General features: G+C 40.1%; 1 protein-coding gene across 2 annotated transcripts in view; it reads left to right on the forward strand.

Moving 5' to 3' along the window:
• Positions 1 to 19,063, forward strand: part of HTR4 (5-hydroxytryptamine receptor 4) — a 224,046-nt gene that overhangs the window by 125,382 nt on the left and 79,601 nt on the right. For both annotated transcript variants that reach the window (XM_004384919.3, XM_004384921.2), the window contains one exon: positions 7,988 to 8,141. In XM_004384919.3, the coding sequence (XP_004384976.1) occupies positions 7,988 to 8,141 (154 nt within the window). The remainder of the gene's footprint in view (positions 1 to 7,987; positions 8,142 to 19,063) is intronic.

Here is a 19,063-nt window from a genome sequence, read left to right on the forward strand (position 1 = left end):
TCGGCTCTGGAGGAAGGTCCTCGTGATGCATCAGTCTTCCCTTGGTCTGGGAGCATCTCAGCACAGGAACCTCAGGTCCAAAGGACACACTCTGCTCCCGGAGCTTCTTTCTTGGTGGTATGAGTTCCCCATGTCTCTCTGCTCACTTCTCTCTTTTATATCTCAAAAGAGATTGGCTTAAGACACTATCTAATCTTGTAGATCTCATCACTGTAACTGCTGCTAATCCATCTTATTACGTCATAGTGATAGGATTTACAACACATAGGGAAATCACACCAGATGACAAAATGGTGGACAATTACACAACACAGGGAATCATGGCCTAGCCAAGCTGACAGGCATTTTTGGGGGACACAGTTCAATCTATGACATTCCAGCCTCTGCCCCCCCAAAATTCATGTCCTTGCCACATTTAAAACATATTCACCCCATCATATCATAGCAAAAGTCTTAAATCAACTCCGAGTCCAAAATCCAAAAATTCCTCTTCATCTGTGAAATCTAGAATACAAGTTATCTGCTTCCAAAAGTACAATGGCAGAACAGGCACAAGCTAGACATTTCCATTACAAATGGGAGAAATTGTAGGGAAAGAAGGCATAACAGGCACCAAGCAAGTCAGCAGAACACATTACATTAGCCCTCAAGGCTTTAAAAATAATAGGCTTTAAATAATAATTTAAAAATAAAAATGTTCTCCGAGACAATTTACACAATGGCCCCACCCTCCAGACTCTAGGTATTGGCTGCACTCTCTGAATTCTGAGTGGAGGCCCCTCCATCCTGAGCTTCAGCTCTGCCTTCTAGGCCCATGGGGACAGCAACTCTGTTCCCTTGGCTTTAGGCGTACCATTCTTCTAGTCCATCTGAGTGGCGACTCCACCCTTAGAAACACTAAAGGCCATGGCTCCACCCTTTGAAACCCCAGAGGTCCTGGCAATACCTTTTGAGACTGAGGTAGCTCAGCTTCCTGTGTTCCTTGTCTCTTCAGCTTCTGCTTCCTGGTTTCTTGACCTCTCAGCTCCTCGGGCCTTACACCTGCATCTGCCCTGGTGGGGCAAGTGTTCCAAAGCTTTGTAGCTCCACTGATAAGTGCCTAGAGGCACCCTACTCCACCGGTAAACTTAGGCCAGAAGGCATTCAGCTCTCTTGCTCCATGGGTCGGCAAGCCTACCTCCACCAAAAAGTGCCTGGAGGCACCCCACTCTGCCAGGAAATCTCCTACACCAAGGCATTCAGCTCTTTCACTCTGTGGGTCAACTCCAGTGCTGTCTGGCACTGATCTCCTGGTTCTGCTGCTACCAGTCCTCTGCTGCTGCCGGTCCTCTGCTGCTGCTTCTCACCATCTGCGTTGTCTCTGGTGTTAACATTTCTCCTCACTTCCTACTGACTCCTCTATCCATTCACAGTTTCAAAACCACTTCCATATTTTAGGTATCTGTTAGAGCAGCACCCACTCCTGGTACCACATTCTGTCTTAGTCATCTAGTGCTGCTATAACAGAAATACCACAAGTAGATGGCTTTAACAAAGAGAAGCTTATTCTCTCACAGTCCAGTAGGCTAGAAGTCCGAATTCAGGGCACTGGCTCCAGGAGAAGGCTTTCTCTCTCTGTCGGCCCTGGAGGAAGGTCCTTGTGATGGATCAGTCTTCCCTTGGACCGGGAGCATCTCAGCACAGGAACCTCAGGTGCAAAGGACACGCTTTGTTCCCAGCACTGCTTTCTTGGTGGTATGAGGTCCCTCTGACTCTCTGACTTCTCTCTTTTATATCTCAAAAGAGATTGGCTTAAGACACTATCTAATCTTGTAGACTTCATCAATGTAACTGCCACTAATCCATCTTATTACATCATAGTGATAGGATTTACAACACATAGGGAAATCACACCAGATGACAAAATGGGGGACAATTACACAACACTGGGAATCGTGGCCTAGCCAAGCTGACAGAAATTTTTGGGGGACACAATTCAATCTGTGACATGGGGATATATATTATACATGTGATACATATATTGTAACATATGTATTATATAATTATACATATAATATGTAACATATAATATTATATATATGTAATAGCTTTGTCTTTAGACCTTTGTCCATACTATTCACAGCACCTAGATTACACTTTCTCTTCCACCACCCTTACTTACACTTTAAACCCAAACTTAAAAGACACTTTTACCGGAGAAAACTTTTCCCCATCCCTCTTCTAGATGTGACCTTTCACGTCTTCAAAGCCTGTTAACACTTTTTAATGGAGCTTATTTTAATTGGTAGTGATTATCATTTTGTGAGCATCCATTCTATATCTAGCCTTGGGGATACGGTGGTGAACAAGGACCTTATAAATTAGTTAGGGGAAGACTTACTTCCTGTCCTAGGTCCTAAGCTCTTTGAGGGAGGACAGGTGTCTTGTTGTCCTGTGGATCCCCTAGGCTGTTACGTTATGGTGGGCAGGGTGGGAAGTGAAGTACGAGTCATCTCTGCACTGTGTAGGATGTGGAGGAGTACCGGAGTATTGTATTGTCCTTGTGGAACCCCATTTTAAGAGATAACAACACACTGTAGCACAAGCCAAGGAGGTGGAGTGCCTTCTGTTGGTGAAAATCACTTCATCTGATACAAAGTTTCTCAAAATCAGTGCTGTTAACATTTTGGATCAACAACTCTTTATTTGTGGGAGGCTGTCCTGTGCACTGTAGAACATTTATCAGCATCCCTGGCCTCTACCTACTAGCTGCCGGTAGCATAGCTTTCCCATTTGTGACAATCAAAAATGCCTCCAGACATTGCCAAATGTCTCCCAGGGGGCAAAATCATGCTTGGTTGAAAACCACTGATCTGAAGAACTGGGCTATTTTAGAGGGGATTTGGAGATTTCATGATTTTCTGTTCCCTTCCAGTTTTGAGATTAAATATTTTTATGTTTTGATATTTTTTTCTAAAGTGAATTTAAAAGAATTACAATAAATCTCTTGGGGATTTGAGAGAGGCAGTAAAGAGAAGTGGTAGAGACAAAGTTAAAGTCCTGGCAGTTGAGTCAGTCTCCCTGGGTGAGATCCCAGCTCCAAATCTGACCACCTCTTGAACCTTAGGCAAATGTCTGACCCTCTGTGTTTCTATTTGCTCATCCGTGAAATGGGTGCATTTATAGTTCCTGTCTGAGAAGTAATAGTGAGGATTAAATGAGATAATACAGGTAACGCCGTTGGTAAGTAAGGTAATACTAGTTATCATTATGAGCTTAGCCACTGTGCTTTGCCTGACCTCCAAAGAACTTGCAAATATAACAAGCTACCTCTACCTAGCGGTGCTGTATGTATATTGAGGGACAGTCCACGATAGAACTTTTTTTTTTTTATTGTAAACAGGAGCCCAATATAGGAATTACAAAGCAACTATCACAGATAAAAATCAAGTTACCAGATTTCTATCTAGTCCTTTATATACAAAGATTAGAATTGTAAAGAAACCCCTATAGTCAGTTAACACTAGAACTAAATTTCTACTGGTTATTTTATTCAGTGATGCTTATGTTACTATCTTTAGTTTAGATTCTTAAGTACAGTCTTAAAGAAGGTGGTTATTTTTCTAGATTTTTTGCTTGAAATAAGGGCTGTTGTCTCAAGTGTGCCAAGATCTTGGTAAGAACCTTGGGTTTGCAGAATCAAGTGAGTGCATTAATTTAAGTTCCATATAAAGCCAAAACCAAACCCATTGCCATCAAGTTGATTCTGACTCACAGCAACCCTACAGGACAGAGTAGAACTGCTCCATAGGGTTTCCAAGGAGCAGCTGATGGATTTGAACTGCTGACTTTTTGGTTAGCAGCCCATCTCTTAACCACTGTGCCACCAGGACTCCAAGTACCATGTAAGAACCCTATATTCTCTACTCCATACTACTTAAAAGTAAAAATATATTTATCATAAAGCACAGATTGAAAAAGGTGTAGAGGACAGATTGAAGTAAAACACGTGTTGTTATTATTGTTAGTTGCTGTAGAGTCTATTCCAACTCATGGTGACCCCATGTGTGCAGAGTAGATCTGCTCCATAAGGTTTTCAAGGCTGTGACCTTGTGGACGCAGATTGCCAGGTCTATCTTCCAAGGTATCTCTGGGTAGGTTCGAACTCCCAACCTTTTGGCGAGTAGTCAAGTGCTTAACTGTTTGTGCCACCCATTAGGTAATTTTCTTATTCATCCTTATCTATTTGTCATTCACAATTTAACCAACTTGATTTGAATTAAAGTAAAATAAAGTTCTATCTTTTCTTTGTTTATTCTTAATTTATCAAGTAGGAAATAAAGAAATTTTCCCAGCATTGCACAACCACCCCAGATCATGTAAGAGTAGCTTTCTAGAACGCTCTTTGCCAGACACACCCAAGTGTTTCACCTTTGGACACTATGTAATGAGCTGCCCAAGCAACTTTATTCCAGACACTAGTTGTGCAGGGCACTGGCTGTTTACGTAAAATGTGTAAGAGATTGGTAATATGTTTACTGCATCTATAGTACCCCCTGGGTGTTTGATTTCAAAATGAAACCTGGTATCATTACTCATTTCTCTGTAGCAACAGCTTCTAAAGACCTGAGATAATGTAAATGAAAACATAGAACATTTGGACAGCAGAATTAGGAAGATCTTATTGTCCAGAGGATGTTCATCCTGCCATGGGAGTCTGGCAATATTGATAGCTAAGCTAAACTTAGAAAGAGAGGCTTTCATAAAAATGTTTTGAACATATATTCCAAAGTTCCCTTCTATACTCTGGTTTCTCTTCATATCACAAAAATCTTTTGCCTTTTAAAGTTCCCTTCTACCTCTTATCTTCCCATCATGATCCTCTAAATATCCACATCTACCAATGGAAATGTAAAGAACCTTCTCAGGCAAAATGTCCTACTTCCCCAAACTTACTTTTCATCCTGCAAGATATTTAATCCTGCTTTGGCTTTTTGAACTTTTGGATTTCTGTGACATTGAAGATCCATTCAAAATTCCTGAAATCTGGGCTGTATTCAACATCTTGGCACCTGGTTCCAAACATCAAAAATCATAACTTATGCAGAAAAGATAGGGCAGTCTCTATTCTTCACTTCTCCTTCTTTGGGGTGGTAGATGCAGGGACACTATAACTTGCGCCATGATCTGGAGATACTTCTGAATAAAACAGAAGTATCTTACTTAAAGTATATCTGTGATGGACAGGGCTGCCATTCAAAGCCACATTGACTGCTTGGTGTAAGGCAGGATACTTTGATTGCAAGCAACAGAGACCGCCTTTGGCCCACTTAAGAAAAAATGCAAATTTATTGGAAAGATATGTGGTGACTTATTTAATTGAAGGAACAACTAAAGAACAAGAATCTGAAGGGGCAACAGCACGGCTCCCCAAAGAGCCAGGAATCTGAGGCTCATCTCCAGCCCTGCCAGGATGTTACTCTTGGAAAGAAGTGAACTTTACCATCTTTGCATCACTCTGCATGACATCCAGAGTCGCAAGAAAGTCTGATTGGGTCACACCTTGGCTAGGAAAGGCAAAAACACGAAAGTCCCCAAAACAGTGGAAGAGAGGTAATTCCCCAGTAGGATTTAGGATGCTATTACCAAGAGAAAGGGGGAAGGATATTAAAATGGACAAAACCAAATGTCCTATTTAGGCCTTCTAGCAGGAAATGAGAAAGGGAACAGTTTGGAATTTTTTTTTTTTTTTTTTTACCCACTTCAAATTCATTCTTAACTTTATGCTAATAACCTCTGATGATTGTTAATATAACCATTCACCAAAATCCATATAGAATTTGTCTTATAAAAGTCAAGAGCACTGAGGGAATTACTGCTTACTGTGGTTCTTTTCATTACTGAGTTGTCTTTAATTAGATTTTGCTACTATGTTGATTTTATAAATAGAGAAAACAAATCCCCAAGTAAGGCCCTCTCTTTATTCTTTGGTCTGCCATTCCTTGCACTCTGGTTCATATCAGGACCCCTCACTGGGCTCTCCAGCCACAGGAAGCTTCCTGGCACAGTGTGGTCAGCTGCTTCTTGCTGCCTTAGTGGGAAGGATATAATTCTCCCCTCTCATCTCCTGAGGTACCCACTTACGCTCCAACACTGGTCTCTCCTTCTCATTCCACCCTCTCTCCCAACTCATCCTTCCACCACCTCTTCAAAAAATATAGCCATTGTTATATTAATTATGCTTTGAATTAAGAGAAGAAAAGAAGAGGTGGGAGAAATTAACAAAGTGAACTGCATAAGATGAGGGGTAGAAGGGGGTGGCTCAACATGAAATAATATAAAATCTTAAAGAATAGATTTAGCCCCCATTCTGTCTTTTTGTACTTATTTTCTGGTTCTTCCAAAGACAAATAGCTGATAGTCCTATTGTAGTACTTTGCACCTTGTCAAATTCCATGACATGCTAGGTCTGGAAGGGGTGATATCCAAGGCTGGAATAACATGCTTAATCCCTCTGGGGGTTAGAGATGAGACCACCGAGTGGGGCAGGTTGCAGGGGACAGACCCAGCAGCTGGAGTAGAAAGAAAGCTAATCCCGTAGGCAGAACATGGACTCAAAAAAGAGTGTGCAGTGTGGCCTATGAGGGTGATCAGACCTAGATAGATGGGGTGTGTCCCTACTAGCAGACAGGAAATGATGGAATAAGAATATACTTGAAATTTTGCGTTCTTGGTGTCAGAGAAAGCAGAGGAAGTGTAGCCCCCAGCACAAGGCACATGTCCTAGAGTTAGGAAATGATAAGAGCAAGAAAGAGCTCTGAAAGAGAGAAGAGGTTCTTATGTTTAGTAGGTATATGAATCTGCTGGTTCGCTGGACATGTCAGCCAGGCAGGATGGGCTAGATTATGCTGCAGCAACAAACAGCTCCCACATCTCAACAGCCTGTGTTCATCATGGGTCAGCTGGGGACTCTGCTCCACTCATCCTTACTCTGGGATACAGGCTGATGGAGCAGACAGGGTCTTAAACGTTCCCTGGAACTGTGACAAAGGGGAAGAGAGCTCTGGGGAATGGAGAGGGGCAATTAAATGGTCCAGCCCAGAAGTAACACATGTCAATTCTGCTCATGACTCATTGGCCAGAGCCAGTCTCTTGGCCCTAACTAACCACAAGGAGGCCAGGAAGTGCATGCACCTGAAAAGGTGTTGGGGCAGGGGGAGGGCTTAGCGTACATAGCAAACAGCGGTCATAACAACCGAAAAGGCAAACTCCAGGTCCCTTTCCAACAGGTTCTGACTCCAGAGCCACAGATCCTGGGATCTGCATTTTAAATAGGTCACCTCAGGTGAAGCTGATGCAGGGAAGGTTCTTGGGGCCACAATTTAAAAAACACTGTCTTAGAGCACTGCCTCAGTATTGGTGACTGATCAAGAGGACTGGAACAGATCAGAGATACCAGCTGTCAGAGCTGGGGTCTTGAGCCAAGCCTGGGTCACCTCACATTGGAAACAAACTTATCAAAGAAGGCCACAAGATACCTGGACACTGAGACCCAGAGGGCTGTACAAATCCCCTGAAATGCTCAGACCCTCAGGTGTTGTAGAGCTCCACCAGATATTGGGAGATAATGTGGACAGGCTCCAGGCAATGATGATTAGATGTGATCTAAAGTATAAATTTATATTAGCAGAAGTTCATTGTCCAGTATACATACTTCATTGTATAATCACTTTTTTTCTTTTCTCTGCTCTTTTCGTGCTTCTCTCTCCCTTTCTCTACCGCCCACACTCCGTTCTTCCCCATGATTCTCTTTTTTTCCTTCCTTATTTTTATTTCTGCCTCCCCCTTCAATTCTTCTCCTGTCCCTCAACATTTCCTCTTTTCTATCGCCCTTCTCCATCCCTTTCCTTCTCCCCTGCTCTCTCTACTCTCATCTATTATTATCCCCCTTCCTATCCCTCCCATTCCTCCTTGCCCATGGCACCCGCCCCCTCTGTTCTTTTTCCAGGTATTATGCCATCTGCTGCCAGCCTTTGGTCTATAGGAACAAGATGACCCCCCTGCGCATCACACTAATGCTGGGAGGCTGCTGGGTCATCCCCATGTTTATCTCTTTTCTCCCTATAATGCAAGGCTGGAATAACATTGGCATAATTGATTTGGTGAGTACCCACACAGTCCCCACTGGTTTCCACAGAGACTACCTCTTTGCTTGTGATTCTAAATAAGCAAATAACATCAGGTTGGGTGAATATTTCTAAGAAAGATGCTGATAGTAGCCTGAGTGACAACAATAAACTAAAAGCTAATATTTTTGAATACTTATTTTATGCCAGAAATTACATTAAATACTTTCTGTACAACCCTAACAACATCCTTTTGGGAAAGAGATAATTATTTTCCCAGTTTAACAGATGAGAAAAACCAGGCTGAAAAAGGTTAAGTAACTTGCTCAATGTCAGAAAGCTAGAAACAGCAGAACAAGTGATCAAAGCTTGGCAGTTGGACTTCAGAATTGAGCCTGAGAGATATGATGTGTTTCAAGAGGCCTTCATCCCATTTCATACTGAGAATATATGAGGTCTGCAATGACCCAGAGAAGACACGTGAAGTGGGTGGAGGCTGCCGGGAAATGAAGAGAGCACTGGGCCAGGAGTCAAGGGAACTGGGTCCCAAGCCCCTCTGTGTCACTGATCCACTTCCTGGGGGAGGTGCTGAGAAGATCCATCAGTCCTCAGTGGAGAAGAGTGTCTGCCAGGAGTGTAGGATTAGGACATATGGCTCATGTGCCAGGTAATTGTCAACCCTTGTCTAGATGATCTTTAAGAGTCCCTCCAGCTGTGACATATTATGTTTGTAATACCAAACTTGTAATGAAGATCAAAAGCTATGGTCTGGATTCATTAGCAGAGATATATTCCCTAAGGAAGGAGTCCTTGGCTGGCACAGTTAAGGCAGCTCAACTACTAACTGAAATAGGCAGTTCAAATCAACCCAGAGGTGCCTTGGAAGAAAGGCTTGGCAGTCTACTTCCAAAAGATCAGAGCCACTGAAAACCCTAATGGAGCACAGTTCTGCTCTGACACACATGGGGTTGCCATGAGTCAGAATCAACTCTACAGAAACTAGTTTGGTTTATTTCCTAAGGAAGTTGTCAAGAAGTCACTTTAAAATTAATCCCAGGATCCATATAGGTGTAGGAAGGGGAATGGAAGGGAGAGGTTGAGAGCAACAGGACCAACACCTCCAACTGGAACAGGAGCTACCTCTTCCTCTCTACTCCCATTCCTAGTCCCTAATCTCTATTATTTTGTTGTGTGCTGTCAAGTTGATTACGATTCATAGCAACCCTATAGGACAGAGTAGAACTGCTCCATAGGGTTTCCTAGGCTCTAACCTTTATGGGAGCAGATTGCCAGGTCTTTCTCCCACAGAGAGGCTGGCTGGTGGGTTCAAACCACCGACATTTCCATTAGCAGCCGAGTGCTTAACCATTGTACACCAGGCCTGCCTTATTCCTTGTCCCAGGAAAGGCTGTCCTAACCAAGACCTAGGTCAGGATTGGCATGTGGTATGTCAGAGCAAGAGTTCCTCGGACTTCTGAAAGAAATGCTGGGAGCAGGGAGTGGAGAAGTAGAGGGTCTGTACAAAGGAGACTGTAGGGATATTTCCCTCTTCTTTCAAACTCTCAGTTCTATCATTCCTGGAGGAAATGCAATCTAAGTTTCAAAGAACCCATAAAAGAAAACAAAACTCTTTGCAGTTGAGTCAATTCTGACTCATAGCAAAATCATTGTAGAATATTAATAGCCAACAAATGTTGAGCACTTACCATGTACCAAGAACCATGCTAATCATTAGTTCTGTGAACCTTATTCAGGCCTCACAACAACCTATGCAGTGGATCTAATTATTGTCCTCATTTTATAGATCAGGAATCTGAGGATCAGAGAGATTACATCATTAGCTAACATCACACTGGTAGAAAGTGGTAATGCCTGTATCTGAGCCCAGGCTTACTGGACTCCAGAGTCCACGATCTTAATTTTTGTGCTAAACTTACTTTCTAATGGAGCATATCTTTGGAAGCATAAGCTTTTATGAATTGGATACTTTTGACGAGGGCTCAGACTCTCACCTTCTGACATAGAATTTCCAAGGTAAATAACCTGATAAATTTTTGTTTACTTAAGAGAGATAGAGGCATCCCCTATCTGAATAGCACATTCCCTATCAGACATCTGCTTACTATTAATATGCCTAATATTTGCTCTATGGGGTTGCTCTTGCATTTTATATCTATCTGCTCATTTGCACTTGAATCTACCTAGAGAGAAGCTAGCACAACGCGCATGTTCCCAATACATATATAACCAAAAAAAAAACCAAACCTGTTGCTGTCAAGTTGATTCCAACTCTTTGAGACCCTATAGGACAGAGTACAGCTGCCCCATAGAGTTTCCAAGGAGCAACTGGTGGATCTGAACTGCCAGTCTTTTTGGTTAGCAGCCGAGCTCTTCACCACTGTGCCACCAGGGCTCCAATACATATATACCTACATACTATATATGTGTAAACCTACACACACATGCAAATATAGATAATGCACAGGGCAGGAACCTACTCCAGGGACGCTCTGTCGTTGCTCAATGGAATCACCTGTGCTTTTAAAGCTAGGCTTGCTAGAAATGAAGCACTACTGCATCCACAGATTTTACAAACAGTAACCACACCAACTAACTGCAGAGTTATTAACATAATTTGAAAGGAACCCCCTCAAAATTCAGAGCATGTTCAGATAACTATTTTCTCTAAGAAAAATCAACCTTGAGAGATGCAAAAAATCTTTAAAATCTTTTCTCTAGATTCCACCTAGATGGAAAACGAATGCCTTCAGGTGTTTGAAGTGTTTGAGGGAAAAATAAATTGGCTCAAAATTAACTATTGCAGTTCCTGCAGGAAGTCCTCCCTGACCTTGAAGGCTAGGAAGTCTTCCCCCGCTTGTACCGCTTCTGGATCTGTGTTTTAATTGCCTATTCAGCTCTAGTCAATAGAAATATAATGGGAGCTGCAAGTGAAAGCCGCATAGATAATCTTAAATTTTCTAGACGTCCCATTAAAAATGTAAAAACAAACAGGTGAAATTAATTTTAATAATGTTTATCTAACTCAGCATATCCAAAATATTATCATTTCAACATGTAATCAATATAAAAATATTAACGAGATATTTTACATTCTTTGTGTAGTGCTGTCTTCAAAATCTGCTGTGTAGTTTACACTTACAGCACATCTTAATTCAGAACACAATTCAAGTGCTCAGTAGCCACATGTGGCCGTGCCGACTGTATTGGACAGCACAGATCTAGAGCCTCAACTAGATTCTGTGCTCCATGCAGACATGGCTGCCTCAAATTCTAGCACATTTCCTGGCTCATAGTAGCTTCCCAATAAATATTTGTTAAGTGGATGCAAAAGATTCTGAAGAGTAGCAGGGCGACTGAAAGTTCTTGAAGCAGTCAGCGATGAAAAGATCAATAGAAGTCTTCCCTGTCTGTCATTCAGCTGAATGAACTTGTACCAACTTGAAAACAAAGTCTGAAAAGTTCTTAGGAAATGACAGAAAATATAATGCATTCTTCTCTTAAATTTATTTGTAAACGTATACTATATTAATCTTTTATTCATGCAACACTTTAAATTTTTTTCAAAATATTTCTAGCAGCATTATATCATTTTCTCTATCATTTTATTCTCACAACACCTCCATAAAGATAGGCAAAGAAAACAATCTCCCTGTGACCATTTCACAAATGAGGAAACTAAGGTCCAGTGGGGTTATGTCATTTGCCTAGGGTTTTGTTATTGTTTGAATTAGGATCCAAAGGCTAGGGTTTTGTTATCGTTGTCATTTTAATAAATTATTTTAAAAGGTATTCATGGTAAGAAATTCAAACAGAACAAAAAAAGAATACAATGAAAATTAAATAAGATCTCCCTTCACCCGAGACCGCCAATCCTTTTCCAAAAGACAGCTTCTGTCAACCTTTTCTTAGAATTCCTAAAGTGGTGCAGGCACATACAAACATACACAAATAAATGTGTGGGTATGAGTGTGGGCGTACGTACACACACACACACAAATACCTGTATTATATTTGTAACAGTCGTGTGTATATGTACACACATATATGTATCTGTATGTATATATTTAAACAAAGGGAGGCATACTAAATACATATTCTGCATCCTGATTTTTTCATGTCTTAGAGATATGGAACTATGCATATAGAGGTACTTCATTTTTTTTAACTGGTATGTAATATTCTATAATATTGATAATCCATAATTTATTTAACCATTCCCTATTGATGGACATTTAGGCTGTTTTCATTTCTTTACTGTTCTAAACAGTACTGCAGTGAATATCCTTGTATTTATATGCACCTGTACCAGTATATTTTTAGAATAAATTCCTGAGCAAGAGATTGTTAAGTCAGAGTATGTTGAATTTAATTTTTTTGTGGGTTTTGCCAAATGGCCCTCTTAGTAATTTGCTCCAATTCACACCCCTACCAGTTATGTATGAAATCGTGGGTATCCCCCCTCACCCCACACCTAAGACAGGAGCTTTGACACCTAGTCCAGTGCTCCTTCCAGTCCCTGGCAGCACCTCCAGGCCTTGAACAGGAGAGTAAAGTTGCTGAGTTGTGCTTTTGGCAGAGCCTTCCCCTTCGTAACTGAACCCTCCTAACCTGCCCACCTCCTACATCCACAGATGCACACACATTTACTTCCCTTCTGTATGCAGTTCATCACCACTTCCTTTCATTCATGCAATTCACCTTTATTTTACATTTCCATTTCCAGAACTACTGCTTCAGCCCAGGTAGAAAATCTCATGGTGAAGTTTCTGCAACATGCACCCCCGACACAGCCAATTTACACATTGTTTTATGACTGTGTTTCTAAACTTAGACTCTGGTTAATAATATCATCATGTTTTCTTTTCATCATCACTACTGTTTATTGAAAGCTCAGGCTGCTAACCAAAGGTCAGCAGTTCGAATCTACCAACCGCTCCTTGGAAACCCTATGGGGCAGTTCAGTTCTATCCTATAGGGTTGCTATGAGTTAGAATCGATTCAATGGCAATGGATTACTATTTATTGAACATTTATAGGCAATTTGTTAAATGCTTCACATGCTTTAATCTCATGTAATCAACACAACATTACCATCTTTAATATTCATTTTATAGACTTAAGTCTTCAAAAGTCAAGCTCCAAGTAGCTGCCCAATTCATTTATTTATTCACTTCAGAAATAGTAATTGAATGCCCACTGTTTCTAGGCCCTTGACAAATCAGTGGTGAAAAAAATTCCAGCTCTTGTGGTACTTAAAATGTGGTGAGGAGAAATCCCAATATATTTCTGGTGTTTTACAAATAATAATAATAAACAGGGTGAAAAGATAGTGATGGGAAGATGTTATTTTAGATGTGAAATTCACCTTCTTTGATAAGATAATGCTAGAGCAGAGTCCTTCAGAAAAGAAGGGAGCAAGAAAAAGTGTCCCAGGACAAAATTACAATAAATGCAAAGGCCCTGAGGTGGGAGAATGCTTGCCAGGTTCAGGGAATGGCTTAGCAGGCAGCTTATAGAGTACATTGAGCAAGGGGAGAAACGTTAACAGCCGAGATGAGAGAGGTAGCCTGGGGCTAGATTATGGTGTTTAATCTGAGTGATGGAGGATGCTTTAGAGGGTTTGGGGCAGAGGAGTGGCATCATCTGGCCTATGTGTTAAAAAGATCATTTTGGCTAAGATGTGGATAATGCCTGTAGAATGTCAGGAGTGGAAATAGGGAAAATAAGATAGAATTGCAGTAGTGCTGGCAAGTAATGCTGGTAACTAGGACTAGGATGGTAGCAATTTGAGGTGATGAGAAATTGTCATATATTGTGTATTCTTTCACTCTGTAATTATTTACTGAGCACTTACTATGTTCTATACACTGTTCCAGGTCCTTGGGATACATTGTTGAACAAAACGGACAAAGATTCTTACCCCTGTAAAGTTTATATTCTATCAGGGAGAGGCAGACAATAAGTGATGAGATAAAAGTAAATAGATTATATAAGGTATTAGATGATAAAAAATAAAACAACCCATTGCCATCGAGTCCATTTCGACTCATAGAGACCCTATAGGACAGAGTAGAACTGCCCCATAGAGTTTCCAAAGAGCTCCTGGCGGATTCAAACTGCTGACCTTTTTGGTTAGCAGCTGTAGCTCTTAACCACTGCACCACCAGGGATGATAGATGTTATGAAAAAAATATATGGACATGTAGCAGATTGCAATATTACATAGAATGTTCAGGTTAGGCCTGAAGGAGGTGACATTTGAGTAAAGACTTTAAGAACTGAGGGAATTAGCCTTGTGGATAACTTGGGGAAGAATATACCAGGCAGAGGGAACAGAATTAGTGCAAAGACCTTGAGGCAAGATGTGCTTGACATGTCAGGGAGGCTAGTGTGGTTGTTGCCAAGTAAATAAGGGGGTAAGAGAGTAGGAGAAGAGGTAAGAATAAAGGGGAAAGATAATGTAGGGCCTTGTAGGTTGTTTTAAGGACATTAACTTTTACTCTGAAATAAGAAGCCGTTGCAGGATTTTGAGCAAAGAAATGACACGACTTAATTTATGTTTTAAGAAGATCTTTCTAGATGCTCTGTTTTAAAAAAAAAATAACAAACAGACGGTAGGAGAGCAAGAATAGAAGCAGACTCTATTTAGGAGGGTGTGAAGTAATTCAACAGGGAGAAATGATGGTGCTCCAACATTGGTGGTAGCAATAGAGATTCTGAGAAATAGTTGGAATCTGGCTATATTTTGAAGATGTAATCAACAGGATTTTCTGACAGATTGGAAGAAGAATGTGAAAGAAGAAACTGAGTCAAGTATAACTGAAAGGATTTTTGCCTGAGCAACCAGATAATTCAAGTGAGTGACCATCTGTCCAGATGGGAAAGACTTGGAATAAGGTTTGTGGCTGGGTAGGGTCAAAGGCTTGCTTTGGACAGCATAAATTTGAGATGCCTATTAAATATGAAAGTGGAGGTTTCAAGGAAACAGCTTGATAATAAATCTGGAGTTCATGGGAAGTCTTGGCTAAATGGCAGCAACAGTTTGCACTCAACCTGAAGTTTGGTATTTGAACCCACCCAGTGGTACTGCACAGGAAAAGGCTTGGCAATCTGCTTCCATTAAGATTATAGCCAAGAAAATTCTATGGAGTAGTTTTACTCTGTAACACATGAGTTCTCCATGAGTCAGAATCTACTCAATGACAACTAGCAACAACAACATCAACATTAGATATGCAAGTGGAGGTGTCAAGTAAGCAGCTTGATATCAATCTCTGGAGTTCCTGGGAAGTTCTTGGTAGCAATAAATAAAAATTAGGACATTATCAAAGATTAGATGTCATTTGAAGCCTTACGAATGTATGATATTACCTAAGGAATGCAGATAGGTAGAGAAGAAAAGAGGTCTAAGGAATGAAGGTGTCAAGATCCCAGAGAAGTGGAAACTTTAATGATATGAGCCTAAAATCCAGCATGCAATTTTTCCTTAAAGCATTTGCTTACTCTTAAACTAAAAGAAACTGCTGAGGGACCAAAAACTTGGCAGAGATGATAGTAGTCTTGCAATGCTGGGAATACAGAAGATTTGCCACGGTGCATGTCCCTGGTAAGCATCCCTGTGCTTTAATTGAGACATCTAAAAGCCTACCACCTAGGAAAAAGGGAAAACTGGAAAGAGACCAGCCCTCACAATGCATTAAACTCATACTCAACTGGATTGAGGTGTCCTGTCCAGATTCTACCTGTGCGACAGAAGAAAATTAAATCCTCTCCGGAGTAGGCTGCCACCATCCAGAGACTCAGTAATTTTGTTTATATATAATGTCTGTCATTTAATTATAAGTTACCAGTTTTTGTCAGAACAGAAATAGCCAAAAACAAAAACATAAACAGACAACAGAATTAGACCCATAGACAATCTAGATACTGGAGTTATTAAACAAAAGCTTTAAAATAGCTATGGTTAAAATAAGTTGGAAAACAGAAGAAAACATGGAGACTTTCACTAGGGAACTAGAATCTACAAAAAGGAATCAAGAAGAAGTTCTAGAATTAATAAATACAATAAATGAAATAAGTATAGTATATGAATTTATTAATAGTAGATTAGATGCAGCCAAGAAGACTGATAGTAACTGAAAGTTAGATCCATAGATAATATCCAGATTGAAGCATAGAGAGAAAATGGACAGAAAGTGTGTGAGAGATATATACAGCATAGACAAAAGTTCTAATGCTCATACAATTGCAATCCCAGAGAAGGGAAAGACAATGAGGCAAAAGTCATATTTGAAGAAATAGTACAATTTTTCAAAACAGATGAAAGCCAACAGATTTCAAGAAGCTCTATGCAACCCCAGTCGGTTAAATAAAAATTAGTACCCTAGGTACTTCATAATAAAACCGCTGAAGAAAAAAGACTAATACAAAAATATCAAAAGCAACTAGAGAGGCCTCCATAAACAACCACCTCCTTTGCCATGAGACCAGAAGAACTGGATGGTGCCCAGCTACCATTACTGAATGTTTTAATCAAAGATTCTATAGAAGAATCCTGATCAAAAAGGGGGAAGTGCAGAACAGAACTTCAATGTCTCATGGCCTGCAAACTTTCTGGAGCCATGGTAGCTGGATGAACCCTTGAAACTATGGATGGCCCTGAGATAATCCTTAAACATTAAACCAGTATCCCTGGAGTCTTCTTAAAACCAAACAATAGTTTAGCTTAACTTGTAAAAAATATCTGCCTTAAATGTTGTATTCTTTTAAGAACTATGTATATGGGACATAAAATGATACTTGTGAAGAGTGTGCTTCTTAGCTCAAGTAGATACATGAGACTAACTGGGCAGCTCCTGTCCAGAGGTGAGATGGGAAGGCAGAGAAGGTCAGGAGTTGGTTGAATGGACATGGGAAATCAGGGGTGGAAAGGAGGAGTGTGCTGTCACAGTATAGGGAGAGCAATTAGGGTCACATAACAATGTATATATAAATTTTTGTATGAAAGACTAACTTGAATTGTGAGCTTTCACTTAAAGTACAACAATAAAATAAAATAAAATAAAAATTCCAGAAGTGGAATTACTGAATCAAAGGATAAAATTTACACAATTTGGATGATAACAAAGACATGTACAGCCACAATACAAAAAGTGCCAAAGCTGTTGATTCAAGGTACTCAGGCCTCGCACACTGGTGTGAGAGAATAAATTGGCGCAATCTTTCTGCAGGGAAATTTGTTAATATGTATTAAAAAAAAGTTTGATCTAGCAATTCAACTTTCGGGAATTCATCTGAAGGAAATAATTGGACATATGTGCAAGGATGTATGTGCTGGGAGGTTAAAAGAAGTATGTTTATACTAGTTGAAAACAGACATAATTTAAACACCTAGCAATAAGGGTTGTTAAATAAAAAATAAAACAAAAAAAGAACTATGTATACGGGATCAAAGTGACAACAGCAACTCAAAAGATTAGATAGGAACCTTAGGGGGCAGTGAGTTTATGTTAATGAGGGAGGAACAACTCAGAAAAAGAGAGTGAGAATCATTGTACAATTTGAAGAATGTTATCAGTGTCACTGAATTGTACTGTAGAAACTGTTGAATTGGTGTATGTTTTGCTGTGTATGTTCTCAACAACAACAGCAACAACAAAATAAATAAATAAAATATATATTTTTAAAAGCAACTAGAGGGGAAAAAATTACTTTCAACTCAACAAAAAAAATAATAAGATTCTACTGACTCTGCAAAAGAAATGGAAGCAAGAAGACAATGGAATAACGTTTTTAAAAAGATTAGAGAAAATAGTTTAAATTTAGAATTCTGTAGCCAATAAAAGTATTCTTAAAAAGAAGGTAACTAAAGACATCTTCAAACAAACAAAAACTGAGAGAATTTGTCAGTAGTGGACTTGACCCAAAAATCATTTTAAGGAAAAATTTTCAAGTAAAAGAAAAGTGATCCCAAATGGAAACACCAAACAGCAGGAAAGAATGTAAGGAAATGATAAATATGTGAGTAAATATAAAACAATTTGACTATTTAAAAGCTGAACAAAATTAAAGCAAATCCAAGCGAGCCAAAGTACAACCTTGAGTATATCCCATCTGAATTTAGAGACCATCTCAACAATAGATTTGACGCATTGAACACTAATGAATGAAGGCCAGACGAGTTGTGGGATGACATCAAGAACATTATACATGAAGAAAGCAAAATGTCATTAAAATGACAGGAAAAGAAAGAAAACCAAAATAATTGTCAGAAGAGACTCTGAAATTTGTTCTTGAACATAGAGTAGCTAAAGTGAACGGAAGAGATGATGAAGTAAAACAGCTGAACAGAAGATTTCAAAGGTCAGCTCAAGAAGACAAAGTAAAGTATCAGAATGACATGTGCAAAGACCTGGAATCAGAAAACCAAAAGAGAAGAACATGCTCAACATTTCTTAAGCTGAAAGAACTGAAGAAAAAATTAAAACTTAAAAAAAAAATTAAAAAAACTCGAGTTTCGGTATTGAAGGATTCTATGGGCAAAATATAGAATAACGCAGACAGCATCAAAAGCAGATAGAAGGCAAACAATTTGAAGGACAGAGTAGCAGAGGCATGGGTCTGGGGACCATGCTTTCAGGTGACATCCGGTCAATCGGCATAGCAAAGTTTATTAAGGAAATGTTCTGCATTCTACTTTGGTGAGTGACGTCTGGGGTCTTAAAAGCTAGCAAGCGGCCATCTAAGATGCATCAATTGGTTCCAACCCCCGGAGTAAAGGAGAATGAAGAACACCAAAGACACAAGGAAAATATTAGCCCAAGAGCCAGAAAGGGCCACGTAAACCAGAGACTTCATCAGCCTGAGACCAGAAGAACTAGATGGTGCCTGTCTACCACCAATGACCACCCTGACAGGGAACACAACAGAGAGTCCCT

Source organism: Trichechus manatus, unplaced genomic scaffold (assembly GCF_000243295.1).
Source record: "Trichechus manatus latirostris isolate Lorelei unplaced genomic scaffold, TriManLat1.0 scaffold00130, whole genome shotgun sequence".
Taxonomy (NCBI): Eukaryota; Metazoa; Chordata; class Mammalia; order Sirenia; family Trichechidae; genus Trichechus; species Trichechus manatus.